The sequence below is a fragment of the Vespula pensylvanica genome, chromosome 1 (assembly GCF_014466175.1).
Source record: "Vespula pensylvanica isolate Volc-1 chromosome 1, ASM1446617v1, whole genome shotgun sequence".
NCBI lineage: Eukaryota > Metazoa > Arthropoda > Insecta > Hymenoptera > Vespidae > Vespula > Vespula pensylvanica.
In genome coordinates this window covers 14,558,302-14,586,250 of record NC_057685.1, presented here as the reverse complement: position 1 = coordinate 14,586,250, position 27,949 = coordinate 14,558,302, and the positions used below count along the sequence as shown (strand labels likewise).

At 36.9% G+C, this 27,949-nt stretch overlaps 1 protein-coding gene and 1 long non-coding RNA gene across 2 annotated transcripts in view; one reads left to right on the top strand and one right to left on the bottom strand.

The window, feature by feature from the left end:
* LOC122631806 overlaps positions 1-27,949 on the top strand; it is a 321,354-nt gene that overhangs the window by 273,536 nt on the left and 19,869 nt on the right. Inside the window, exons 5-6 of the mRNA XM_043817920.1 lie at positions 16,707-16,844; positions 27,276-27,485. Of these exons, the coding sequence (XP_043673855.1) occupies positions 16,707-16,844; positions 27,276-27,485 (348 nt within the window). The remainder of the gene's footprint in view (positions 1-16,706; positions 16,845-27,275; positions 27,486-27,949) is intronic.
* LOC122631931 lies at positions 1,502-27,513 on the bottom strand. The gene is made up of 5 exons (XR_006327786.1): positions 27,375-27,513; positions 27,183-27,278; positions 16,714-16,827; positions 9,314-9,421; positions 1,502-3,080 (listed from the first exon to the last, which is right to left on the bottom strand). It is a non-coding gene; the product is annotated as an uncharacterized LOC122631931 (long non-coding RNA).

Genomic DNA, 27,949 nt, shown 5'->3' with positions numbered 1-27,949 from the left:
ATATTGCTGTTCTTGTAGAACATTCTTGTTGTAGAAAAAAAACTTTAACTTCTTTTTTCGAAATAAACTGCATCTTCTTTATCGCGATAGTCAACTTTCCTATAGATACCAAATATTATCCTAACAATAAGCTTCTTTTGTTTGCGAATCATAACAAGGAAATGTGCTAAATTATTTCATCGCCGTGGAGAAACATGAAAATTCCATTAAAATTCACTATCCCGATATCGATAATAAAGTAAGCATAGTTAACAAGAAAATCGTTTGTATTTTCATTTGACGAACGTGACCTGCTTATTATACTTCAGTAATTTTAAACACAACGAACGTGCACAAACAAACATTTCTACGTACACAAAGAGCGTATTAACGTGAACGATTGTCAAAACAATTTACGCGAATGGAAGATCCGAAAATGCGATCAAAGCGGCCAACCGTTGACGTGACACACTCGTCAGGAGAAACCACAAAACAAACGATTTTTAACTCATACAAACTGTGCCGCAACGAAATTCGATGCGATTGGTAACTGTGAGCAGATAACTGAAATCGAAAAGAGAAAATAAAACAAGAATAATATGGCGAGAGAGAGAGAGAGAGAGAGAGAGAGAGAGAGAGAGAAAGAGAGAGAGATTGGTAGGACAAGCAGAGCAGATAAACGATCCCAATGTTGAAGTGTAAGAAGGTCAAGCGTAATTACGAAGGAAAGTTGTCTGCTTATCTCTCAAGAAGCGATCATTCCGGTCACGGGATATTCCTATGACATAACGTTTCTCCTTGTCGAGAAATTATGTTTCGTTTTATTTTTTTTTCCTTTTTTTTATTTTTTTATTTTTTTTTTAATTTCCTTCTCTGCCCTTCCACTTCCACGTTCATTCTGCCTTCTTACTAAGATATCGCTCTCTTGCTTTTGCGAGAGGAGGATACCTCTCTTCGGAGTAGGGCTAAATTACACCATTAATTGCACCTTGCCCACTTGGTATGCAACTGTGTCGAGTGCAACGGCCCGTCCTTGGCCCAAATACCGATAACCCCTGAGTCACTTACTCCGGCATCATCTTCTAACCACGAATCCGTATACACCTGCCGATCAGATTAACATCCATACCATTTAATTATGCTACCGATCTCGTGTTATGTAATTTACTCGTTGGCAAGAAAGTCAATATAAACCTAATCTCAACAGAGGATATTCACTATGAAGATAAATCGAGATATTTAGACATTTAAATTCATGCAAGAGGAATATGCTTTATTGTTGGAGGAGAATGAGAAACTCGGAAAGAGAAAGAGAAAGAGAAAGAGATAAAGAGAGTAGCCAACACTCGAGACTCGATTCCTCGTGAGTCCATTTCTCTCTGCAACTGGTACTGGTAGATATAGTATATGTAACACCATCGAGGGATATTTATGATCTGTCTTGTAGCAATCTAACTTAACTCCATCTCTGGGGTAACAAGGTCTGTCTCTCTCTCTCTCTCTCTCTCTCCCTCTCCCTCTCTCTCTTTTTCTCTTTCTCTCTCTTTCTCTCTCTCTCTCTCTCTCTTTCTCTCGGCTTCTCCATAGCATTTATCCCAGCAATAGAGCATCTCGGTGGTGAACGGAGGACACTGTCCCTGGCTGAGCTTAGTCGCGAAATGAACTTCGACCTCTCGAATGCTCATCCCGGCGAAAGCACTAGCGCGCGATTCCCTTTGTCCGCAGCAGAGTTTCCATCTAACCGGCAATGCGCAGCGCACCGCCAATTTAAGAAGCTTATAAAATGGAAGTATACCTCACCGCACCCTTACCATGCAAATCTCTCACCGCGAGTACCGGCAAAATTGCACAGCCTTCGAACGATGGCTCGAAAGAAGGAAAAATGAAAGAGAGAAAGAGAGGAAAAAAGAGAGCAGGGAAAAGTATCTCACTTTCGTGGAAATTATTACTTCACTGGCTGGCTTCGTACGTTGAAAGATTTTCTCTCCGGTGGTATGCGTTTCATGCCAACGACGGAAAGAAAACTTTGCAGCTTGAAATTTTTTGAAAAGTATCTTATCGTCCTTTGAAAAATATCTAATTTTGTAATACCACATGTCTCATTCGTTGAAATTTATATCTTATTTATTTCCTTCCCGTTTACACGATTTATTTATATTTACGTAATTCTGTCTTTGAACGAAACGTTCCAAAAATTCGCTCGAATTCAACGATGAAATGCATAAGTGGCAAACAATGATATTATGTTATTCAGCTTCCAATGCGAAATTAACATTTAATTACACGGCATAAGAGCTATCCATGTTGTATTTAATGATTAACCCTCGATATGAGTGCAACAGGGAGAATATTAATTCATTCTTTGCATTAGAGTTGAAATAATTCAATCGCTATTGCGGAAAGCATTGAAAATTTTCCGCAATAATGTCCATTAATCAACATATTATTTATAAACACGTTTAATTACTAAATGTAGAGAGCTAATAATTCTTTTTCAAAATTCATCTGTTTTTCGAGATCGTGGTATCAATGATTATTTCCATTTATCGATTCGTCGAACGCGAATAATTATATCTTATACGTTGTATCGAAGAACTGATATCACGATAATGTACGAGTACTTAGGTTCCTCAACAATTATGAAATAACAATCAATGTAGCTATACCGCGATTACCACGGACGACTCCAGACTGCGGTTCGGAAACCACGATACATTTTGTTAGGAAAGCCCTAGGAGAACTGGTTTGTACACACGATTCCTCCCTTTTTCTCTTTCTCTTTCCCTCTCTATCTTCTCTTTGACGTACCGTTATACCGTTGTAGTCTTGTATCGAAAACTTTCCCAGTTGGCAAAGCGCCATCGTCACGGTGGACAGAATCTGAATGTATTTACGGTTATGTTTACGCTCACAATCGTTTGTGGACAATACTATCAATCCTACGCTACAAGCTCTCTTTCTCTCTTTCTCCTCTTCCTCTTCCTCTTCCACTTCCTCTTCCTCCTTCTCCTCTTCCTCTTCCCTTCTCTTCTCTTCTTTTATTATCTTGTAACGGGTTTCACATTTATATGAAATTCATCCAACGCTTTTATCACGAAACTCTGAAAAAGATAATCGTACGTGGGTTTGTTACGAAATGTTTCGTTGTTGAGAAAGTTTTGTACAAGTGTTGCTTAAATGTTATTTAAAAATTCACGATTTGTTATTATTCTTTATTTCCTGCTTTCCTTCCCGTATTTTTCCGAAGATCGTGCGTACTCTATCGTCTGACTGAAAAATTTTAATCGATAAGCCAACCCAATTCGTTCGCTTTTTTATCTCACTCGAGAAAAATGTCTCTCATTGGGCCATTGTAATTCGCAACACGCACAAGCCATCGCACGATGAAACGAACGGTTCGAAATCTTCCATGAAAATTCCGCAATGCTCTATCTACTCTATCTATGGGAAAACTTTTGCGTACGAAGAAATTGTTCAAGGATGAAATCATGCTCGTTCAGAATATTTCTAAACCGTATTTGACAATCATCGTAGAAAACGTACAAGTTTTATAATTTTTATTCCGAGAGATATAAAATAATATACACAATCTATACGAATCTATAACGTTTTGTAGAAACATCTATAAGAAAATTTGAGCCACTATATAAAATAAAACTACTATGCTATGTTGGAATACATTTTAGTTAAATAATGAAACAGCCCGTAACAAAGAACATGAGTAACACACACATACTCTCTTGCTTCTTGAAACCGTATATTTTAGTTCATTACATATGTATCATAACATAGTTATATTGTGGATAAGAACTTTGTTCAACCCACTATTACAGATGTAATGAAACGGATACAGAACGTTGCGTTCTCCATCCAAAGGTAGTCATAGGACCAGAGGAAGAGAAAAAGGAATGAGAGACAAAGAGAAAGAGAGAGAGAGAGAGAGAGAGAGAGAGAGAGAGAGAGAGAGAGAGAGAACGAGAAAAGAGAAGAGAAACATAGAAAACCCAACCGTTTACGAAGCAACGTTCAATGTTATACAAAGGCCACCGAGCGTTTTCGAGGAAACTACATTTCGCGACTTTGAAACCGCCCAAAATAAGACCAACACGGCTTTTCTTCGTGTTCTCAAGTATTCTCCGATTCGATATTGGCGCAATGCTCTTTTACAATGTGAAAAATCCTAATTCGTTTGTAGTGAATTTCTATTTTCTTTACCTTTCCTTTTTTTTTTATTTTTTTTTTTTTTTTAGCGAAACGTGCTTTCAGTACGCTATTGTGTCTCGTTAATTTTCGGCCTGGCAAAAGGAAAAGAAATAACAGAGGGTTCAATTACGAACGTTCTTCCGTTTTATATATTAAGTTTCTAGACCTACAAGCACGAGAAAATAAGAGGGAGAGAGAGAGAGAGAGAGAATTATAGAACGAAAGCAAGGGTTGGAAGAAGCAGTGACAGAGCAAAAAAGAAAGCAAAGGTCGTGTGTACGCGTACGTTAGAGTCGAGAGCTTTTATCGCCGTGGAAAGTCCATTAAGATAGCGCGAGTCGCTTCTAGGCTGCACCAGCAGCAGCAGCAGCAGCAGCAGCAGCAGCAGCAGCAGCAGCAGTAGCAGCGAATGCTCCGATGGCCTTTTCACTGGCGACACCCAGTATATATGAGGTGTCAATGAAAAGCGGCGATTGCTCGATTGCCTGTCCTGCGAAACTGCGTTACTTCGAAATGGCCGTCGTTTCTGGTCTCCGTCGTAGTATTACGTTGTCACTTTCTCTCTCTCTCTCTCTCTCTCTCTCTCTCTCTCTCTCTCTCTCGCTCTCTCTTCCTTTTTTCGATTTTCCTCTCACTCCCTTTTTAATACCCTTCCAAGAGAATAATCAAACAAAAGGGCAGCTTTGACAAAAGAAAGGTTACACGATTCGTGTGACTCTTTCGCCTCGATATTTTAGCATTTGTGGAAATTTTAACAAAAGTGGAACGAAAGTTAGTTCCATCGAGCATGAACGATAAATCGATGTTACATCCGAAAACGATCATGATCTGGTATATATGTACCAAGCATATCTACGTTTCTCCCCACGATCGATATGAAATTAAAATTCATAGACATCGGCCATTGTGCCGATCATAAAAGCGACGAAAATTTCAACGCATCGTTCGTGCGTGCACGTGTGTACGCCATTCGTGATGTACAACAAGAGAGTTGTTGTTGTTTTGTTTTCGTCGAAATCAAAATATTTGCATGCTTTTCTCCTTTGTACGATACAGATTAATTAAGATACCGAATGATTGTCTTTTAAATAGCTTTTTTTAATATCGTCCCGGTCAATTTGGACTTTGGCTTGAATGAATTCGCTTCGAAAAGACTTTTTGTTATTTCTTTTAACAAACGAAAAATAGGGAAGAAGAAATAGGGAAAGAAAAAACATTTACGAATTTATAATACTCTTGATACCAGTTAGTATTCGCTAATTTAGAGAATTCCAAGTTTATCAAAAGTATGTACAAGGATTATCCCTTTTAATTCTCTAGTTGTTCGAACAAACAACTGATGCTTCTTTTTCTCTCTCCCTCTATCTATCTATCTATCTATCCATCCATCTATCTCCAGTCGCAATAACATCCAAGTTGGTTTTCCCAAGAAAAGCTGGTGTTAACGGCTCGTAAGTCACGATACGCGAAATCACGACGTGGCAGCAGGTGCGAATTATAGAATGTAAAGTCTCGAAGGGGAAGGATCGTGATAATTTACTACGTCGAAAGACGAATGGCTTCTCTACCCGTTCTCTTCCTTCTACTATTAAGAGATGTCTGGCGGTTAATCCATCTCGGCTTTCACAAATTAACGTATCCTCGACTTAATACGAACTTGTCTTTGAATTTGTCATGAGAGAGATAGAGAGAAAGAGACTATTTCGAAAGTAGTACCATCACACATTATAGTTATCTAAAGTATCACTTGAAATTAGATTTAGTATATACCAGTTATAGAAGCTTCATTAAATTCACCAATTGATAATATTATAACAATAAATCAAAATAATATACTCTTCGAATCTTAGTTTCAACCTAAATAATTTATCGAAACTTTCGTTAGTACGATAAGAATATAAGTATCGTCGAGTCACGTATATAATATCGAACGTGAGAGAGCCGATTGACCGGGATGGATGTCTCCGTTCGACGCTCGTTAAAATTAACGAACTTGTTGCGAGCGAGGAGAGAATGAAGCGAGGAGAGCGCCGAGAAAGAGGTGCACCGTTTTTACGACCAGAAACTCTATCGTTTCCGACGTCGTTAAAACGCGACCGGTCGATCAAGAAATAGGATCCTCAGCTAGATGGAAGCGGAGACTTTGAAGTTACCGTTTTCTCATCAAATTGATTGTTTCGAGAAAAACGAAGAAAAGAAAGGAGGAGAGGAATGGAGAAAAGAAAATGTAGAGGAGTATGAGCGAAAAGAAGGAGAGAAAAACCAGAAAAGAAGTATGCTCGTCGTGCTTCGTGCATACGAAAGGGGACTGCCATTCGTGTCATTAATAATTGCAGATTGTGTACCTACCGAGATTACTCCCTTTATTCGTTCTCCTCGAGTCTACGCATTCATCCCCGTTTCACCGTATTTTCCTTCTTCTCTCTCTCTCTCTCTCTCTCTCTCTCTCTCTCTTTCTCTTGCTTGCCTACATTTCGTCTCTTTCTTTCCTATATATACGCTTACACTCGCAGACACCTACGAATTTCTCTTCTACTCTCTTCCCTCTCTTTCTCTCTCTCTCTCTCTCTCTCATTCGTACGACGCCTCTCGTAGGACATTCTTTCGCATCTCCCTACTCCGAAGCTCTCGTCTCTAGCCGACAGGCGTATGTTTACGTAGCTTTAAATTCACCCTCGAATTTGCAGTCGTTTCATCTTACCTTCTTCCACCTTCCACGAGAATGGAGAAAGATGGCGCACATTCGCGGATACGCTTAGGTACACTGCTACGTTCGTTATCTCTCATCCTTGCCGTTGTTGTTCTCCCATTCTCCTCTCTTTCTCTCCCACTCTCTTTCTCTCTCCGCATCGCTTCATCATCGTCGAGCGGCAATAACTTCACCGTCGGCTCCAAACAAAAGCCACAAGAACCGAAATCACGCGAGTTATGGAATTAAGCTTCCCGAGTGTGATATAGAGAAACAAACGTTTCCACGCCAAATACTTTGTTATCTAACGCGAACATCGAGTTGCCAGATTAATGGACAAAATACGACGACACCATTGATCTATCCTGTCGAACGATGAAATACTCGCGAAATAAGATTCTTGATAATGAAAAGAAAAAAACAAAAAATGAATTATTTTCAAACGATCGTCTTTCCCTTCTTTCTATATTACTTACACTAGACGAATATATTAACGTATTCTCTAAAATCAATCTTCTTTATCTTTTTACAAGAAAAATAAATCGTCTAATTGTTATATAAACAAGTTCAGATAGAAAGGATTCATAAAAGGATCGAAATTAAATTAACATAAAATTACAATCTTTGAAATAAACCCTAACATTATATGCTAATATATTATATCATGTAATATACCAATTAGAATATTGTTTAATTTACATTATTCAAATAGGAAGTAATATTAAAATTCACGAGTTAGTTATACGACAAAACAATCAGATATGTAATCTACATAAGATAATACTTGAACTATGTTCTATTATAATGAAGTATCAGTTTAAATATTGTAATATAAAATATAAAGAATAATAGAAAATAATATGAATTATACGAGAGAGAATTAATACGCGTTAACGCTCAACGAAATACCGTGGTAGACTGATAGGTCATGTATAAGGATCGTAAGTTTTGTAAACAAAAAGTTACCGAGTATATTTACTTCTCTGCAAAGCGCCCTTGAAGATATTCTCCAAGGAAATTTTCTGCTTCTCGTAAATTCAACAAAGATTAAGGATAAGTTCAAATATTAGAATGAAATATATTAATGAAATATTAAAATTTTTTTCGTAGAAAATATAACTTTTCGATGAGATTGAAAACAACCATCTCCCTTGAAAGTTGATAATTACGAACGAACTGTCATTATTCAAAACGAGGTGGAGTCTTTTAATGGTAAATCGATAAGTAGGTTTAATCAATCCTACCGTTTAATTCACACGGATGATTAAACCGAAATGAGGCTTTGTTGATGACCGAGTTAATTAGGGAGATCCGTTCTTCGAAGCAGCGTTTGTCCGATGCAAGCTCAACTGTTGCCGCATGATTGAACTGATGTTATTCTCGTAAGAGGAAGAGAGATGAAGAGCCAAATAGAACTATATGTGTGTGTGTATATATATATATATATGCGAGTATGTATGTCTCTCCTTTTCCCTCTTTCTTTCTCTCTCTTTCTCTATTTCTCTCTTTGTAAACATATACGTTGTTTACGATACGTAAAAAAGAAAGAAAATAAATAGGAGATCGATGAATAGAAATCAAACGCCGAGAGAAACGTTAATTTACTAAACGATCTCTCTTGAAAAATGTTGATCGATTTCATTCGAAAATATATGAGGGAGTATATTTAATCGAACGAAATTATTATTCCCTTTTTATTTTTTCTTCTCTCTCTTGATTGCTCTCAAGGTATTCGATCGACGATTCATTTTTAAACTTCTGTCTCCAAACTTCCGAGCGATAATAATAAGAGTCAGAGAGGCGGCCATATCGGTGAATTTATTCCAACGCGCTCGGGAGAATATTTTCTGCGGGTAGAAAGTGAAGAGGAAGAGGAGCGCAACTTCTTATGCAATTTGTAAGGGAAACCCTTCTCATCGTTCGCTCGCGGAAAATACGATTTTCTCGTCCTCGAGGCGGTTCCAAGATTAATGCGGAGTACCTTCTATCTCTCTCTTTATTCCAAACTACGAGGTCAAGAGCGAGTAGGGTAGCAGAGGGTCCTGTGGATGACTGCCTGTCTCTCTGTCTCTTTCTTTCTCTCTTATCCTCTTTCTCTTTCTCTCCTATATCATCCGGTTTGGTCCACCAACTTGCAATCGGTCGCGTAAAGTAAATTTTGCCTACATTCTCTCTCCTTCCTTCTCTCTCTCTCTCTCTCTCTCTCTCTCTCTCTCTCTCTCTCTCTATTTATCTATCTATCTACCTATCTATCTTTCTGTCATTTTTTTTCTCCGTTCTCAATAAATATTTCAGGCGACTACCGCATCCGTACTCTCTCTTTCTCTCTCTCTCTCTCTCTCTCTCTCTCTCTCTCTCTCTCTCTCTCTCTCTCTCTCTCTCTCTCTCTCTCTCTCTCTCTCTCTCTCTTTCGATTGTACATCGGAAAGCCATTATACTCACAGTACCGCCTATGTGGGTGCGATTTACGTGTACAATCTGGGTTCCGCTGGCGGTCGCGAAAGCTCGGTTAATTCACTCTAAACAGTGCCGTAAGCCGAGATCGGTGCCCTGTGAATAAACATTAAGTTAGCACGACGAAGTATTGCTATCTGTTGTAAACGAAAGAATAAAAATCGTAACCCTTTATCAATACCAGCGAAATTCTCCGAGTCTCTTTCACGATTTTATTTTACTATTATTAAAAAAGAACAGGAAGAAAAAGAAAAGAAAGAACGTTGAATCCTTCTCAGCTGTCTTACTATAAAAGTTATACGATTAATCAACTACTCGTTTTCTTAAAATAATGACCTATCTTCGTGCTCTTACAATTACCTTACGTCATATATCATTCTAAATAATCTTCTAACTTGCTATGGAATATTCCTTTGATAAGAAACGCATACATAAAAAGACATCAGATAGGATGACTCAATCAAAGACATTCATGATGGAAACGAAGGAACAATTTTTCTCTCGATTTTTTTAATTCTACTAAAATTACGTATATACAGTGTTAACAATATTTCAATACCCAAAACTAATACATTTCGATATTACCCTTTTCATCATGAAGCTAATACACTTGTGATGCTCGTCCCTTTCAGACAGTTACGATGAAATTTATACGAGTTACTCATGACGTAGAACATGGTACCGCTACACGTAATATGTACGTATACACATATACACAAAATAATCCTTATACTCACAGAAATGCAATTTTGAAGGCAATTTAACTTGACTCATCAAACGAATAGAGAATTATAGACAAATATTTACCTTAAGATCGTTGAAATAACTTTATTGAAGTTACTAACTTCGATTTTTAACCATTTAAAAAACGATATCGAGAAAGATATAAATATTATAAATTTATATTTTTCTTTTGAAAGATTACGTGACAATTATCGTTACGATCCTCGCTTCGTCCCGTCATTTTTTTTTCCATCTTCGTCTTTGCTATTTTGAGAAATCATTCATCGCTATAATCTTATTGTTTTAGTCTCTTTAAACGTGATCTCGTTCTCGACACTTACCCTTATAATTTTTGAATACGGGCACGTGCTTCTACACGCATATTTTTTATTCAAGGACGCAAATCCTGCTGCGTTTTTTCCTTTTTTCTTTTCTTCTCTCTTTTTCTCCCATTTCTTTCCTCTCTCTCTCTCTCTCTCTCTCCCTCTCTTTCTCACTCGCTCACTCACTCACTTACTCACTCACTCTATAGAGATCTTCATCAAGGGTTCGTTGAAAGTGCCGTGAAATGAAAGGGTCGCGTACCGCGTGAAAAGCAACGCCGAAAATTTATTTTGAAAGCTTCGCGAAAAAGGCGTCCTGATTTTTCTTAGTCTTTTGCCAACTACGCGTACAAAACGTAACGCGTGTATTCACGGACGAGATCCTTCGAAATAATGAAACTTCTTTTCCTTTTTGTTTTTTTATTTACTTTTCTGCGACGTAAACTTCAATTCATAAGTTATAATTAAAGGAATAAATTTAATTTTATATAGAGTTAATATCATTTATAAAACATTTTAAATGACGGACATGTCTTTTATAAATATATAGGCTTTACAATGAGGCCTCTCGAATTGTTACTAATTATTAATTACCAAAGTTTCGAGAGGAAGTAGTTATTGAAATCCATCGCCAGCGGAATAAGCAGTTTCCGCGATTATTATCAAACAGCGCAGTAACTCGTTATGCTCATTAGTAACAACCGTAGAAAAGCTAATACTCAGTGGTTCGAAATATCAAACGTTTCTCTCACCTTTCTCTTTTTCTTCTAATAGACGCCTAAAACCGAGCTTGAAAACTTGGATATTAAATCGCCATACGGCTTACGGCTTTGAAATACTTTAATGAAACGCTATCGTTCGATAGATCTTTTTCTAGCGTGGCAGGCATTTCTTCAAGGAAGTTTTACGCCCTTCAAAAGTTCCAAACAATTTTAAGAGCGTGTACGTACCTACCTACTTGCGTAAACTTCAACGGACTTTTTGCAGGTAATTAAACTTTCGTAGTAACGCAAGATTGCTGTGGTAGGTACTTACATCTCCCTGTTTTCATCCGATCTCTGAAACTACACACATTCTAATAGTCCTTGGATATACACACTTACCTGAAGTATACATGTATATGTAACGTCGAGGTGCTTTATATACCTTATGTATGTATTTATATATATACATATGTATGTATACATAATATGTTGGATTACACGTATTAATACTTTGTCGAAACTGCTCTAGTCGGTTCAATTATCGATCTAGAAACGCAACTTTATCCTTCGATAAATTCTTTGCGTCATCCTAAGCGAAAATCCGAAGCTTACCCGGAATCGCGATGATGTCGATAACCAGGATTACGAACGCGGTATCCGATCAATTTTTTTCTTTCTTTCTTTCTTTCTTTTTTCTTTTTTTTTTCCTTTCTTTCTTCTGTTTGTTTCCCACGTTTTCGGAAACGTCCGAACGATCGTAATCAACGAGATGGAAATTTAAACAAAAAAAAATAAGAAAATTCACGAATATAAAAACTCAAAATACTTGTGTTTTCACAAAACATTTATTATTCCACACGCCATAAATATTTTCGAAGGAAGGAACACCGTACTGCTACTTTATGGTTTTCCTTCTTAAATGTTCTCTCTTTGATTATGGTAAAGAGGTCAGGAGGAAGGTTATACTTATAAATTTCATTAAAATTCACGGCGTTACGCAAAAGCAATTAGCTTTAATCTCAGGAACCGGTAGTGTGTGTCCCGAGCTCCATAATACTTTGGGCGAACTAAGGGACGTTTGACAATAACGGAATAGAATTTTCACTCGTACAGCTACGTGAACGTACACACGTATACATATATATATATATATATATATATATATATATATATATATATATATATAAATACATACATATATGGACGTGTAAATAACGATCTACTTGATGAAACAATAATAATTCTATGAAAAATTCCATCACATTTTGTAATCGAATCCAACGAGGATAAGAACGATCACGTCCATCAAATTCTCACATTATTTTTGAAGAATCATGAGCAGCCATTTCGCGAGATACTTCTTGAATTTTCTTGCTGAAATTTCGAATAAATACGTTCACGGTGATTTATCCTTCTAGCAGGCAGCAGGTTCCAGAGAATCTACCCTCTCTCTCATTCTCTCTCTCTCTCTCTCTCCCTCTCTCTCTCTCTCTCTCTACCTATCTATCTATCTATCTATCTATCTATCTATCTCTTTCTATCTTATTCTATTTTTACTTTCTAGGATCCAAGAAGTCTCGTGGAACAGAGTTAGCCGGTCTTTTACGTTGCACTTTACAGGCTTCGTCGAGAAAATTCAGTTTCACGAGGATTCACGCGACTCGAGTGCCTACGAGGCGCGATCTTTTCTTCGCCTTCACCCTTTACGCTTCCTATTTTCTCTCTGTCCTTATATCTCCTTTTTATCTCTCTTTTACTATCATCGCTATCGTGATCTATCATAGGATGGATTGGAAGAATAAGAAAAAAGAAAGACAGAGAGAGAGAGAGGTATTGCAACGTCATCGAGAAGGAACGTTCAGACGAACTTATTACGAGCTCTATCGAGAATATGCTTACTTTGTATCTGAAAAGTCGATCAGGAAATTGAGGAGCTCTGTTCAAGGTAAAACGTGAACTTGCTTCTATTCTCTGAAGTCTAAATATCTATATACATGTGTGGTGTGTGTATGTGTCTATATATATATATATATATATATATATATATATATATATATATATATACATAAATGTTGTCTCATGAATACATACACATATTTTTATATTTTCAAATAAGCATATACGTACACACATAAATCTTAATACATCACGTATACTCATATAACTATCGTTTTAACATCGTCAAGACATATTTCGTTTGGAACATATTTTTAAATTAAGCTTCGATGATATATTGAAGAATGGATAGGATCGTGAATCCTTGTTTGTTTCTTTTTCTTTTCTTTTTCCTTTTTTACGACTAAAAGCTCCGTCACCTGATCTAATTTAATTTTCATTTCTATAGTAATACTCTTCTACGCTTCGATACATGTATATATGTATATATCTACTTCATTGATCTTCTAGGTTTATGTGGTTTCATAATTTTGACAAATCATCCTACTTTCTTCCGGATAGTGCTTAGAATCGTGACTATACGATCTACGGGATTTTCGTTCATAATAGATAAAAGATGAAAGCGTGAAGTAAATACATCGTACATCAACACATAAAACATCGCACATTTTGATCAATGCACGTTCCAAACAAAATCGAATGCAATGCTTCGAATATTTCTTTAAAAAACTTTTAAAAGCTTCTCGGTGTTCCAAAAGAGTAGCAACTCGTAGGGGTAAAATAAAGTACAAAAATACCGTGCAAGTCGAAGGGAACAACCGCAAATTTTTTTTAAGCTTGGAAGGAAAAAGTAAAAAATAATTATAGGACGAGAAGGAGATGAGAGAGGTGTTACGAGCCGAGAATCGTGGCGTTCTCTATAGGAAATGTCGAGCGAAAGGCAGACGAAGATGAAACCGTGAAAAGAACTCTTCCTGCTTTTCGATTCGGCGCAAAATAAAAAGTGCAAGTCGCCTCAAAGAAATTCACCAAGATCTGTATTTCCTCCACTTCTCTGGTTATATATATATATATATATATAAAATGCACAGCTTGGTTTAACTTTTCACCATTGGTATAATTCCATTTTCTGAGAAGAATATCTAGTTAGCCTGAAATATTTCTTTCCCCCTTATTCTGAACGTATGTAAAAAAAATCAGTAAATCATTTTCAATTCAACGTGTTCTACGTGTAAGTACAAGCCCTTCGATTGATATGAAAGATATTTTTCTATTTAAGGAAGTATCGAATAAGAAATAAAAAAAAAAAGAAAAAAAACAAAAAAGGAAGGAACAAGACCAGCTAGCGAAGCTATGATCCCAAACGATCTTTTGCTCTTTTATATTACGTGAAAATGGAACGACCGCAAGAAAGTTCTGTAACGAAAGTGAGAAAGATAAAGAGAGAGTGAGAAAGAGAGAGAGAGAGAGAGAGAGAGAAAGAGGAAGAGAGCGATCGTAAAGTGCCGAACGTCACTTAAAGGGTCTTCGAGGCTCTATTACTTTGAGAGGAGCACTTTACGCTATTACCAATACACGAAATAGGCGTGGGTGGGCGTAGACCAAGGTCTGATCTTAGTTCGGCTTCTCGAAGCTCACGATCCAACGTGAACGAGCCTTTATTTCGTTTTCTCCTTCTTCATACCTTTCTTCTTATAGAACGAGAAGCAGCTTTCTCTATTTCTCTCTGACTCTCTCTCTCTTTCTCTCTCTCTCTCTCTCTCTCTCTCTCTCTCTTTCTCTTTAGAGAGATCTCCCCATTCTCCCTTTCCCCTCTGATTCGCTCTCGTTGTTACAAAGTGCCGTACAATCGGCTATGTCATTAGGAAGACCAAATATCGCTTTATCGGGTTGCGAACTTCGTCCTAAAAGCATTTTTAATGGAAGACATCCTTTCAGGGCGACGAGACTCTTTACTCTTTTTTTAGTTCTATTTCCTTAGCCGTGCACACCCGCTTTCTACGGGGCCCCTATCGATTTTACAATTTTATCTTAATCAGCAGTTACATCGTAGTCGTAGTCGTAATCGTAGTCGTAGTCGTAGTCGTAGCCATAGCCGTAGCCGTCGTCGTCGCCGTTGTCGGAGTAGAAAGGGGTAAATGTAAAGAGAACGAGTATCGAACGTTCGGTAAACACATCGATATAACATGAGGATAATGGAACGACGCGTCAGCTTCGCATCATTGCGACTCTTATTCCCATTTTGAACGTTTTCGAGGATGAGTATGGAACACGTTACACGGGCCTGTTAAAAAGCTGGAAAGCGAAGATCAATCATCGTTACGGAAGGAATACGTTCTCTAGCATTCTCTCTGCTTTTCTCTCTTTTTCATTCTCCCTCAGGTTTCTCGACCTTCCGATGTGAAAAATGAAAAGGGTTAAACGAAAATTACCCTATCAGTACTGTCGTTGATAACGAGCTATGCTAGTAAGGTATCATAAAGTTTTCTTCCGGTGTGGTTGGCAGCTATACGAATCGCACGAACTCGATCAATCCTAATGCAGCACGATGGAAAAGTTTCCCCTGACGTATGATTTAACGAGCGTATCATAATCCTTTATTAAAAGCCGTCCGTCATTAAACCGCAATATTAGGTACGTCTGAAATTTTATGACCTAGAATACACCGTCCTTTAATTGCATCATAAGCTCTCTCTCTCTCTCTCTCTCTCTCTCTCTCTCTCTCTCTCTCTCTCTCTCTCATTCTCTTTTTCTATTTCAATGTATAAGACACACTCCTTTGAGAGTACCTAGGAACGCTTACGTTCCCTAACTTTACCGGCTCTCCTATTTCTCTTTTATTTTTTCTCTCTCTCTCTCTCTCTCTCTCTCTCTCTCTCTCTCTCTCTCTCTCTCTCTTCAAACTCCATTATATCGCTATAGTAACACACACTCTACACACAAGTCTACACACGAAGCTTTTGTGTCATGTTTATAAACTCACCGCTTGCAAACAATGTCCAGCTTGCTAAAGCCTCGCAATGAACAAACTCTGCTCTGGATTAATCAGAGCTCCTCCGTGCTGTACAATTATCGGTGTACCAATTTCTGATAACAACAAGGTAGAAGGGCTGCTGGCAATTAAAAATTTATAATATTCGTATAACACGAGAATAGTGTAATTAATATATGACTTCCATAGCCGTCCTAATTACGATAGGCGAATGCAATAAGCGAAAGCTTTGCGAAATTCAACGTAATTAATATGCGTGGATTATCTCAGAAAAAAATATGCCGCTTCAACGATCGAATCCAATCGATGGATACTTTCGGAAATTTGTGTCCGTGGATATCGTACCTCTCGATTCTGCAGGATCATCGCTTACGAAAGTACGTTATCTGCTTCTTTAACGAGCTTGAAATCCGCTAATTACCAAATGATCTCGTAGGTCGAATTTTGTTTTTTCTTTTCTTTTATAATTAGCAAAAAAGTATTTCTCAAATGAAGGAACGGAGATTTTTCCTTTCAAAATTATTTTTATAAAATCTGAGATCATATGAGATTCATTAGAAGAAAGTTTTGATAAATGGAAAAAAAGTTGATCTCTTTCAAGGTAGATATTACAAAAAGGATATTTTGGCTATTTAAAGAGAGAAAAAATTTATCAAAGAGATAACAAGAGGATATTTGTCTTTAACAAAATGCTTGTTCAATTTCGTTGTTTGATTAAATTTCAACTAAACTTCTTTTTTCAGAGCTTACCGCAAACTCCAGCCGGTGGTGTCGGTGGAAAAGGTGGAGGAGGTAGTGGCGTTCCTGGTTCTGGCATGGTCAATGGTGCTGGTGCTGATCATCAGGATATTCGCGACGGTGCAGCTATAAATACCGAACACGTAAGCACTTTGATAATTATTTGAAAGATTATACATCGAATAATAATTATTAAATTGCATGTTATTTTGCAAAGCCATATTAATCGACAATGAATTAATATATTCGATTAAAATTAATACATCAAAAGATTTTCTATTAACAGAATTAATTTATAAATTTTCTTATTTCTCTTAAACGATCTGTTTAGACTTTCGCGTACGATATAAAACGTCACGCAGATATAAATACATAGTAGATACTAAACGATAAAGTTAATACTTGCTACATAGATACATACGTACTTTTTTAGAAAATCCATCCAAAGCTTCTCGCGAACGACAGACTCTACTCGGCTCGACTCGAACAAAATAGCCCTTTTTATTTCTCGACGTTCTTCCTCGCTCTTTGAAATACAATAGTCTCGAGCAAAACGTTCGTAAAGGACGTTGAAAGACCGTCGGAACTGCTCTTCGGTGAGAAAGAACAAATCGACTTTTTCCTTCTCGTTGATAATTTCGCGGTTCTTACGTTAAAACTTCGCTGAAACGAATTTTCGACAAAACTTGCACTATGACCAAAAGAAAAGTCGTTTGTTTTACTATCGACATTGTTCACTTCATTTTATTTTCACGAACTAAATGATTTATTACGAGGCAACAAAGATAAAACGGTGATACGTCGAAAAGAATATGGCCAAGTACGTTTGATCGAGATAATTCACAAAAATTTGATAATTCTTCGTACCAAAATCGTTATAAAATATTCACAATATCGAAGCTCGACATCTACACAGTTATATTATCGAATACATTATAGAAAAGTGCAAAATTATTAATACTTCTAAACAAAATGTAAATAGCATAGTAATGCTGATATGGAATAAGAATGAAGTAAATATAAAATAAATAGAAAAATTTACGTTTCCGACAACCTTTTTACACCTCTTTAACAATGCTTATTTATTTCTCAACGCATTCGCAATCCTTTTAATAAAGAAAATTACTTCTTTATACTATCTCCTCACACGCTTCTCCCTCCAGCTTATCCCTTTGTATATAAATATTCTTTGTACTTGGAAAATGCACGTTTCAACACCTTTCTTACCACGTATGAAAGAAACGAGTCGTGTGGCTGCTAATTAAAATATAACAAAGTAAATATTCTTCGAAAAATAAAAATGATACCTTCGTAGGAATTGGCATCGTAACGCTAATGAAAAAGTTAACGAAACTTCGGGGATAAGTAGATAATAATAAAAAAAAAGAAAAAAAAAAGAAAAACGGAAAAAGAAACGTATCTAACAATACTATAAGAAGAAAGCAGAAAGAATAGGGGAAAAGGGAGAGGAAATCGGTCGGAGGTAGTTAAAACGCAGGGATTAAGCGATTACTTTCGAAGTTAAGCATTGTTCTCACTGGTCCATCAATTCAGACCGAATCGATCTCTCCCGGCGGCCGATTTTCGCGCGTCGATCCTTTCGTACGGAATTAAAATCTTTATCCGCGTTCCTCTGCCTGCTTCGCTTGATCTCCAAAGATGGAATGGGAGAGACTAACGGACAAGAGAGTTCGATGCGTTCGAAAGTGGGGATGGCGCAGTGTGGACAATCGAAAAAGGATGGAACTGGGTGGAAAGGGTGGATGTGATGGAAGAGAAAGAGAGTGGGATAGTTCCAGTTCGTGAAACTGCACCGATCATTCGTTTCGAAACGTCCACGTTCGCACCCGGTCTGATAAGCGTCACCAATTTTTTTCATCTTCTATCTTTATCTTTCACACGCGACCACCTTCTATATCTCTTTTTCTTTCTCTCTCTCCTCTCTCTCTCTCTCTCTCTCTCTCTCTCTCTCTCTCTCTCTCTATCATCTATCTATCTATCCATTCGCCTGTCCCTCTCTCTTTTCGCACTCTCTCGCAATTTTTTTCCACGCGTCCCTCGATTTACATGCGCCAGCAAAATCAGAGCCCCTTTCGCCTCGAGTCTCACTACCGTAGACGTCCATGTCTGTCCTACGATCGAAGAATGTTTCATGAAAGACCGATTACTTTTTAATGCTCGTTATATTCCAACATTTTCACTCGGTCCTCGGTATCGGATTGAATCTTCGTCGATTAAATGCATACGCTCTGCTCTCGGATACGAGTAAATAGTTTCGAATACGAATGGATCGATAAATTCGTTCTCTTAGAATTCGATGAATGTTGGTAAGATTTAACGAGCGACGTATACGACTATGTACTAATATAGAAACCACACTTCGACATTTGAATTTGTTTCATTGCGTATCGGAGATTACGCGTTTGCCTGCGTTATACTCTATTAACAAGATTTGTCCGGAAGGTAGCAGTTGCCATTGGTATAATCGGAAAGCGAGGCAAACGGAAGATCGTTTTCCCGCCGGGCAATACTGTGTACAAGTTGAAATAGTTTTGAAAGGCCAAAGTCTGAGTATGTATCGATCGCAGAGCGTGCGGATTCCCGCATAGCTCGCATTTCCCGCATTTCCTCAACTCGGCTTATCTTACCACGACAGTTAGCCGAAGATCAGGCGGAAAGTGTAACCACTCTCGATCGACCCACATACATTATCACTGGAAATTCGGCTGGGCGTTCTCGCCGATACTCCGAATACTGTTCGCCGCTTCTCGAGCACGGAATGTCGCTATTGCGGACGCGCGTTTCTACGCGTACAAACTACGTAGAGTACGCACGTACATGTAGATATATGTTACGTGCGTGTACATCGAGTATTCGAATTCGATCATATATAGTAACGTCGATAATATGTCAAAGATGGAAAGTCAATAACGTTAAATGAAATTATACTTTGAATGAAACTGATGGAATCATTCTTTAATCGTCGGATCACATTGATATCCGTAAAATTAAAGTAACTACCGTTCGTTACAAACCACATCAATCTAGTGATATATCCACGATTCTTTCTTTCGTTCTACGAAATAAGACACATCTTTTTATTATACTTATTATTTTATCGAGTTTCACATCTTCGATTTCTCATATTTCCTTTTTTCATTTCGTCACCTCGTAAGTCGTTAATCGAAAACTCGAACGTTGTCTTGTTATATGTCCACTCTAAAACTTTTTCACTTTCTCTATTGATAACCCTCTCTTTTTACGAAAAGCGATCTTCGACCTGGTCGGCGGATAACTAAACATTGATTTTTCAGAAAACGCCGGAAGTACATATCGAAACGTAAAGTTTCTGGTACATGGGTTCGCAGCACGCATACATATACGAAAATACATTTTACTTCCATCTTACGAAAAAACTCGTTGGCGCGAGCTCACTCGTTGATTTCGGAGTGAAAAACTAATTTCCTAATTGCGATCCAAATTTTTTTCCTCGAAATAGCTGGAAGTTTGCTTTTCTCCCTCTTATTCTCTCTCTCTCTCTCTCTCTCTTGCTTTTTTCTCACGGTAGCTTCTTCGCTTTGTTTTATCTCTTTGTTCAGAAAACACACTCTTCCTCTTTTTAATATTCTTCTTTGGCTTATCCACACTCTTCATAATCGCTACTTCTTTCGTATGCGATGAGTGCACTACGAAACCATCTTTATTTTCCCCCAACGAGACTTTCACAGATGGTAAAAATTTTGATTGAAGTTTTACGGTGATGATTATAACGAAAGAGTCTTTTTAAATTACGAAAAATATACGTATACGAGTGAACACGTGTATGTATTTTAAACATAAAATTATATATATGTAAATATAATTTTATGAAAATTGTTAACTTTTTAAAAGTCTTTCTCTTGCTGCTTTACGTACTGTGTGTATATACGTGTTATACTTAATATAAACAATGTAACTAATCCGAAAGACGAAGCGGTAATCCTCGCGACTGAAAACACGTTCGTCCTACAAATCTCTTTAATTACTCCGCTTCCGTAATGTCTCTTGAAATAATAAAAAATAAAAAAAACCGAGTAAACACAGCGTATATTACTTTTCTCGGTATCTTCTATACGTTTCGGTGCTCACGAAACGAGAGAAGGATTACTTTCGTAGAGAAAATATCGAGGAAACATGCGATCTGAAAAATATGTACCTAGATAATACATACCTAAAGAAAAGTCGTAGTTCTTTGTTACTTATTGCGATTTTTGATATCGACCTTTTATTGATATTTGACGATAGTACCAATTAATTAATACGAACGATGACGCAGAGAGTGTTAAAAAAGAAAAGAATAATAATAAATAAAAAAGAAAAAAAATTCCTGGCTAATTAACGTAACTAGATATACAACATCGTTGTCCGAGTTGTTCCAAGTAATTTTAAAATCCAAGTAATTTTAAAATAATGGAAAGTAAGGAGGTCAGAAGGATAATATACTCTGCTTCGACATACATATACTATAACGAATGAACGTTATGCAAAGGTTGAGGACTGAAGGGAAAGAGATAGAAAGAAAGAGAAAGGGAAAGAGAGAGAGAGAGAGAGAGAGAGAAAGAGAGGAAAGAGAAAGGAAAGGCTAAGCGTAGATGTACGATATAACGGTAAAAGAGAGCTGAACGTTTTATTAAGCCGGATACATAAAAACCACAGGCGGCCTCTACGGAGTGCACAAGGCAGCCTGGCTTGTGTACGGAAGAAGAGCTAGCTGTAAAAAGGAAAGAGAGAGAAGAGAGGATAGAGGATGGAGGATTGCAGAGCCAGTGGTGGAACGGTCGTATGAAAAGAGTAGAAAAGAAAGGAAGACTCAACGCGTTATAACAAAGGAGCCAGCCAGCAAGAGCTCTGAATTCATCCTCCTCGATTCTGCCTTTTTCACCCCTCAACTCTCCTCCCCTTCCCTTCCCTAACAACCCATGAGTTTACCTTCCCCGCCATCCTCAACGTCCACGCAACTCCCTCTGCTTCGCATTTTTCTACTACCTATAAAGTTAAAAACTACGGGAACACTTGCAAAACGTTCGTATCATCCTCACCTTTTACCTTTCCATACCAGTTTTTTTTTCAATCCAAAAAATATTCAAGGGTTTCTCTTTATTAAATTGTTAGAGCGTAGCGTGTGACTCGTGTGAACTTATGCGCTGGTTATTATCTCTCCGTGGGATTGAAACAAACAAACGGACTGGCTTTGATAATATATCCGTTTCTTTTTTTTATTGTTCGTCGTACGTACGTGGTTAGATTGAATATATCCAGCGATTTAAAAGATGGAAAATATATAACGATACTGCGATATATTGTAGAATATTATTGAACTGTGTTATAATTGGAACTTGATTCGAAATACGTTTCTGTATCTAACGATCAAAGGACACATTAGAAAGTCACAGATCGATCGAACAATCCAACCTTTGTACCCAAATGTTCTCTTCAACACACTCTGACCAGTTAAGCTATCGTAGTTCATTCGCATAATCGACTCATGGACACGTACAACTCAATAGCTGTCTAATTGCCAAAATGCTAGTCACCGAGCTTTGATTCGCAAGCAATTTAGAGTAAGACTTAAACGAGTGACTAAGCCGTTTAGCAATCTCGTCTATCATTGAATTAATGTGTTTTTGTTTTACTAGACATTCTATCCTTTACGTATTCATGGTTTATTTCGATCGACTTGTTTGAAATAGAATCGCTAGAAACTACAAACACGAAAGTCGATAAATTTTCTTGTTCGTTTTGCTATCAACAAAAAAATAGCTTCTATATCGTTCCAACAATAACAAATATCTCGTTATCGTAAAAACGATATTTTCGAGATTCTCTTCTTCAACACGATGATCTTTTTTCGTGTAAAATTCTAACGCGAAATACCAATAAAGTGCAAAACGAACATTCAAGTTACACGAGTCTTCTTTCTTAAATCTTTAAATTGCAATAGCTAAACGCAAAACACGTAGACACTTACCAACGTCGATAAATATGTCTACTGAAAATTTTCCTCTTGAAACGTAAGCTTCGCGTACGTGAGTGGTATCTCGCTCGAATCGCTTTCTATTTCGAAAAATGATGTCTCTATAACCTTTGACCGATTCGTACTTCTCAAACGAACACCTTCAATGTTCTATCGTCCAATTTCCTAGATACATTCAAGTCCAATAAGATAAGATGGTTTCGAAGAACGCTGTAAATATTTCGAACGTTGCTAGAAACAGTAACTTCTTGAATAGCAGCAGAATGAATCACGTGATATTCATAAAAAATGAATATAAAACGTGGTTTCGCTGTAGAATAAATAGATCCGTAATGTCGTTCGAAATTTTAACACGCTATGTCGAAAAGAAAATTTTGATCACGTAATCTCGGAAAAATATGTTTTATCGTTATAAATCAAAAAAGTAATACATTCATGAATATTTCAAACGTAGTTTCATCTTCTTCCACTTGCAAAATATCAACGATACGTAGAGATGAACCTATATAGAACGAACCAATAAATTTTATGATCCCTTTTTCTTGCGTGCCACTCTCACGCATCGCAAATGTATGAACGGTCTTCTGCAAGCTCAGCAACGGACGGTCCCTTCTTCTTGATGTACTTATGGGCTAAGCATATCGTAGGAAAATAAAATAGAAATAGAAAATCTTTTTCTGAATAATACGAATAATCAATTTCGATTAACTCTAATAGAAAGAGAGATAAAAGACTTTAACTATAGAATTTATTATGCGAAGTATTCACTGGTACTTATATGTTAACAATCAAATAGTTAAATACTTTTCGCAATTTCGTATTCTTTATTTCTCTTTCATTGTATGTATCCTAATTACAATATCAGGTGCTATCATATGCAACGTAAAAGCATGTGATTTCATGACAGGATATTAATCTGTTTCTACTTTGAATGTTTTATACATTTACATTTCTCTCTTTCTCTCTCTCTTTCTCTATCATTCACGAAGGAACGATCGTTGCTATAATACATCAATTTTTTGAGTAGAGTACTCACGTTAGTTTATTTGTCAAGAGTTCGACGTCATACGTGGTATAAAACAAAAACCTTTTAACCGCAAACCAACGAATAAAAAGAGACATCTCCGTTGTACCGTTGTTTCTTTATGCGTACGTATGATCGCTGCGGTAATAAAGAGTAAAATAGGGAGAAAAGAAAAGACTTATTGAGGATTAGTTTAGTCAATAGGTAGAATCAATGCTACGAACGAAAACATCCAAATAAAGCCTGACTGACTCTTCCAAAGGTTCTGAATTGTCTCTGACAATCCGCTTTTCTATCTCGAACCCTATCTTACTTACTTTTTTCTCCTTTTTATCTTCTTTTTTTCTTTCCAATTTGTCTATCCATTCTCATCCATCATTCCTTTTACTCTTCTTCTTTACCAAATTCTCCGAAAGAGAAAGAGGAGAGAGACATCGAGGGAAAAAGAGAAACAAATGAGTTTACGTCGATTGTGGAACGAAAGAAACGAATTCGACGTTAACATTAACGTTCCGACATATTTCACTCGGCACTTTATACGTCGAAATTCAATTCAACTATTCGAAATTTGCTATTCGAAACCGGTACATGCATACGAGCCCCTATCTGCATAATAAGACGGCAAACTTTAGATTGCGCCTGCTAAGTGGCGAAGTACGCATTGTTAATTTTATAGGCCGATTCCAGCTACACGCAACTTCTGTCTCTGGATATGTACACATGTACGATCAACATAGTGTTGATCTCATATAATTTGAATCGCACTTAAGACGAATGTGCACTGTCATATCTTGCGAAAGAAACTTTTGCCAAGATTTTTTACGTAAGTAAAAATAGCCGAAGATGAAAGAAAAATTATGGCGAATTACGGTTACGTCATTAAACATAATATGTTTTTAATAGAAACAAAACAATGAAGTTGCTTCCAAAGTAAAAATATTCGTTTCGGTTTTACGTTTTACCTCCGACTGAATAATTCCATTATTCGTATAATAGTCCATTCATTTTATTGCTTTAACCATCAACAAAACCATTTCGGTTTCTGTGCGCTACTAAAACATATCCAATTTATTCCGTTGATATAAATTATTTATAATGATTATGATATATGATTTATAATATTGTATATAACGATTAGATGATTTATAATATTTGACTATTATATTCATAATGATTCGTAATAATAACGCTTATTTCGTAGATTTTATACACACACACACACACGTACACACAGTACGATCTTATTGATAATGATTAATTCAGTGCTTATAAAACTTATCAGAAACGTAATTATTGAGATTTTTCGTAATTCTCTTTGTGAGTATTATTATTGAAAATGTAAAAGCAGATAATTGTTTACATTTCAATTCGTAAAACGAAAACATCGAGAGAAAGAGAGATAGATAGACTCAAAGGTAAAGACAAATCCAAACAAACCGGATAAATAAATAAGGTCGTTGGGGTGACAATGGGGAGAAAGAGAATTCTTTATCCCAATAGAACTTGTATTTCATGTGAAACGTGGTCTTATAGCTCTCACCGTCTAAATGAAGATGAAAGTAATCCTCTTAAAACTTCGTAACATTTCGAAACATGCCTATGGCGTATGTATTTGTAAAGTCGAGATAAAAATCGAGTACAGAGAGATGGGTCTATTATAAAACCATTTATTAATAAGATAAAAAAGAAAACAAAGGGTAGCGCTTTAGATAGAAATTAGTGAATTAATGAAATTCCCTGCCAACGTAATAATTTCCCGAGGAATAATGTCGATGAACGAAGCTCTCTTTCTCTCTCTCTCTCTCTCTCTCTCTCTCTCTCTCTCTCCCTCTCTTTCTTTTTCGCGTAAAAAAAAAAAGATTAATCCGATAATTACGCTCTGCATTCGCTTTTAAAGCTAAAGGAGAAATTTCTCTGAGCGTATGGTAAAATCATCATTTTGTAACGATGCCTGTAATCGTTGTTATGTCGTTAATATTACCTCGTAGTAACATGGTCGGCCTGGTTACGTCGCAAGTTCGTCGATGGTTTGCAAGTTCTCGTTGCAAATGTTTCATCGTCGATGGTATATTAACCCGTGCTAAGTTTAAGCCATTTGAATCCTCGATAGAGATGTTCAGGGCTTAGCGGCATAGCAATGGGCGTAACTTTAATAGCGCACAGATTTAACAGACTGCGGCTTGGTAGTAACTTTAGAACGACGTATCTCAATACTATACTAACATTTGTGGAAACCTCAAAAAGGGTTCTCTGACTCTCATTGCCACGACGATTCGTGGGAATACTTTCGTTTCTATTTTCTCTTCATTTCTCACTCTCTTTTTCTCTTTTTGTTTCTCTCTCTCTCTCTCTCTCTCTCTCTCTCTCTCTCTCTCTCTCTTTCTCTCTCTCCTTCCCCTTTCTCTTTTCAAAAACTCAATAGATCCAATCCAATTAGTAATAGAATGTTATTTTATTTGATCATGGTAAAAGTTTGATTCATTTAAAAATAATATATACCTAAAGTGTAGGAATAGCTATCTTAGTCGCTTACAATTAATCCCGTTGACTTACGAAGCTCGGGGATTAGCTCCAACTTTTCGTTGCATTTAACGCTTACGAAGTCTAGCGAAATGTTCACTCTCGTAACATCAACTTCTTCCGTTTGGAAGACCCGAAGGGTCATCCCTTCCTACCTTAGGATTACGAAGTTTCCGTTTATATTCGTACGATAAATACCATAAAACCCAAGGAAATAATCTGACGTTAAGATCGTAACATTTTTCCGAAGAGAAGTAATATTATTTTTACAAAGCTTATAAAATCGTATTGATATCGTAGCTACGTGAAAATTGATTAATTTACTTTATAAACTATCTCGTAATAGCGACACGAAGAAACGATTCTCGGAGTATCGTACTTACATTAATTTATCTCTTGTTACATTTAAATACAGTAGAGATTATTAGAAACTTTTAAGTACAGTAACACGTACGAATTTTCCTACCCTCGACAAGGTGGTTGACAAGAAACTTTATAATCCCAAAGCAACACGTTTGGAAGTAAGTAAATATCTATACAAAAACAAATCTTAAACTACGAAGAGAATCTCGGAAATATTGTAGATATTTTCTACACTAATCCAACGAGATAATAGTGTCGTATAATCGACTTAAACGCATATAGATGAATAATTTACAATTGAACTCGTCCATGTACTCTTATCTTTAAAAAACGAAATAACGAAAGATATCGATTTGTATGAAATCGAAGAGTAAGTAAACGCTCTAGATTGTAGTACGATCTTTATTACCTCATTCATCGAAGAAGAAAAAGCGAAAGCACGAAACATTTTCGCAAGAAAGCATTTCCATTATCAGGGCAGCGTATTCCTCGCGTTACATTATGGTAGACGAGTATATTTCGGTAGAAGTGCATTAAAGCGCAATACATACAAATTCATACCTTGCATTTGCATTTAGGGTGGAAAAACAAATGGTGACACATTCGGAGGTATCTTGTTTCACGTACTCAAGGATGCCGGGTGTCTTGTTTCAGGCTCTAGTGTACCGAGACGGAAACTTAGTTTCTGGATCCTTGGAAGCGTTAGTGCAGCACATGGTACCAACCGAGGAATATTATCCCGATCGTGCTTACCTCTTTGCCTTTTTACTAAGTGCAAGGCTCTTCATCAAACCGCACGAGCTATTGGGCGAGGTTTGCGCCCTTTGCGAGCATCAGCAAAATCTGAATGGAGAAGGCGGCAAGGTGAGTTCTCGTTTTCTCTATTATTTTTCTTCTTCCTTTTTGCTTCTCTTAGATATGTCTACCGCACCGCCAAGAGCACGACTGGTACCGTGCGTTATCGTTTCGTCGCATCTCACCTCGACCTATCCCCTCTTCTCTCCTCGTTCGTCCTACCCCTCCTACTCTTTTCAAAGATAACGAGTTTTTGCTGCTTCACGAGTCAATTTCTAGGTCGACATTGTCCTACCCAAGGAGACAAGGAACAACACAATTATAAAAACCACTTTATACGTGTTTCTATCTCGGCGATAAAGTTGAAGTAAACATTACTTAGAGGTCATTCTAAATCGTTGTTCGTCGATGTTATAAACAAACGAAAAACATTTCTCATAATACACTAATATTATTATATATAATTTGATTAAAAGAATATCTAATGAAAGATGTACGAAAAGATACGGGGGATATCTACAAACAAGTAGATA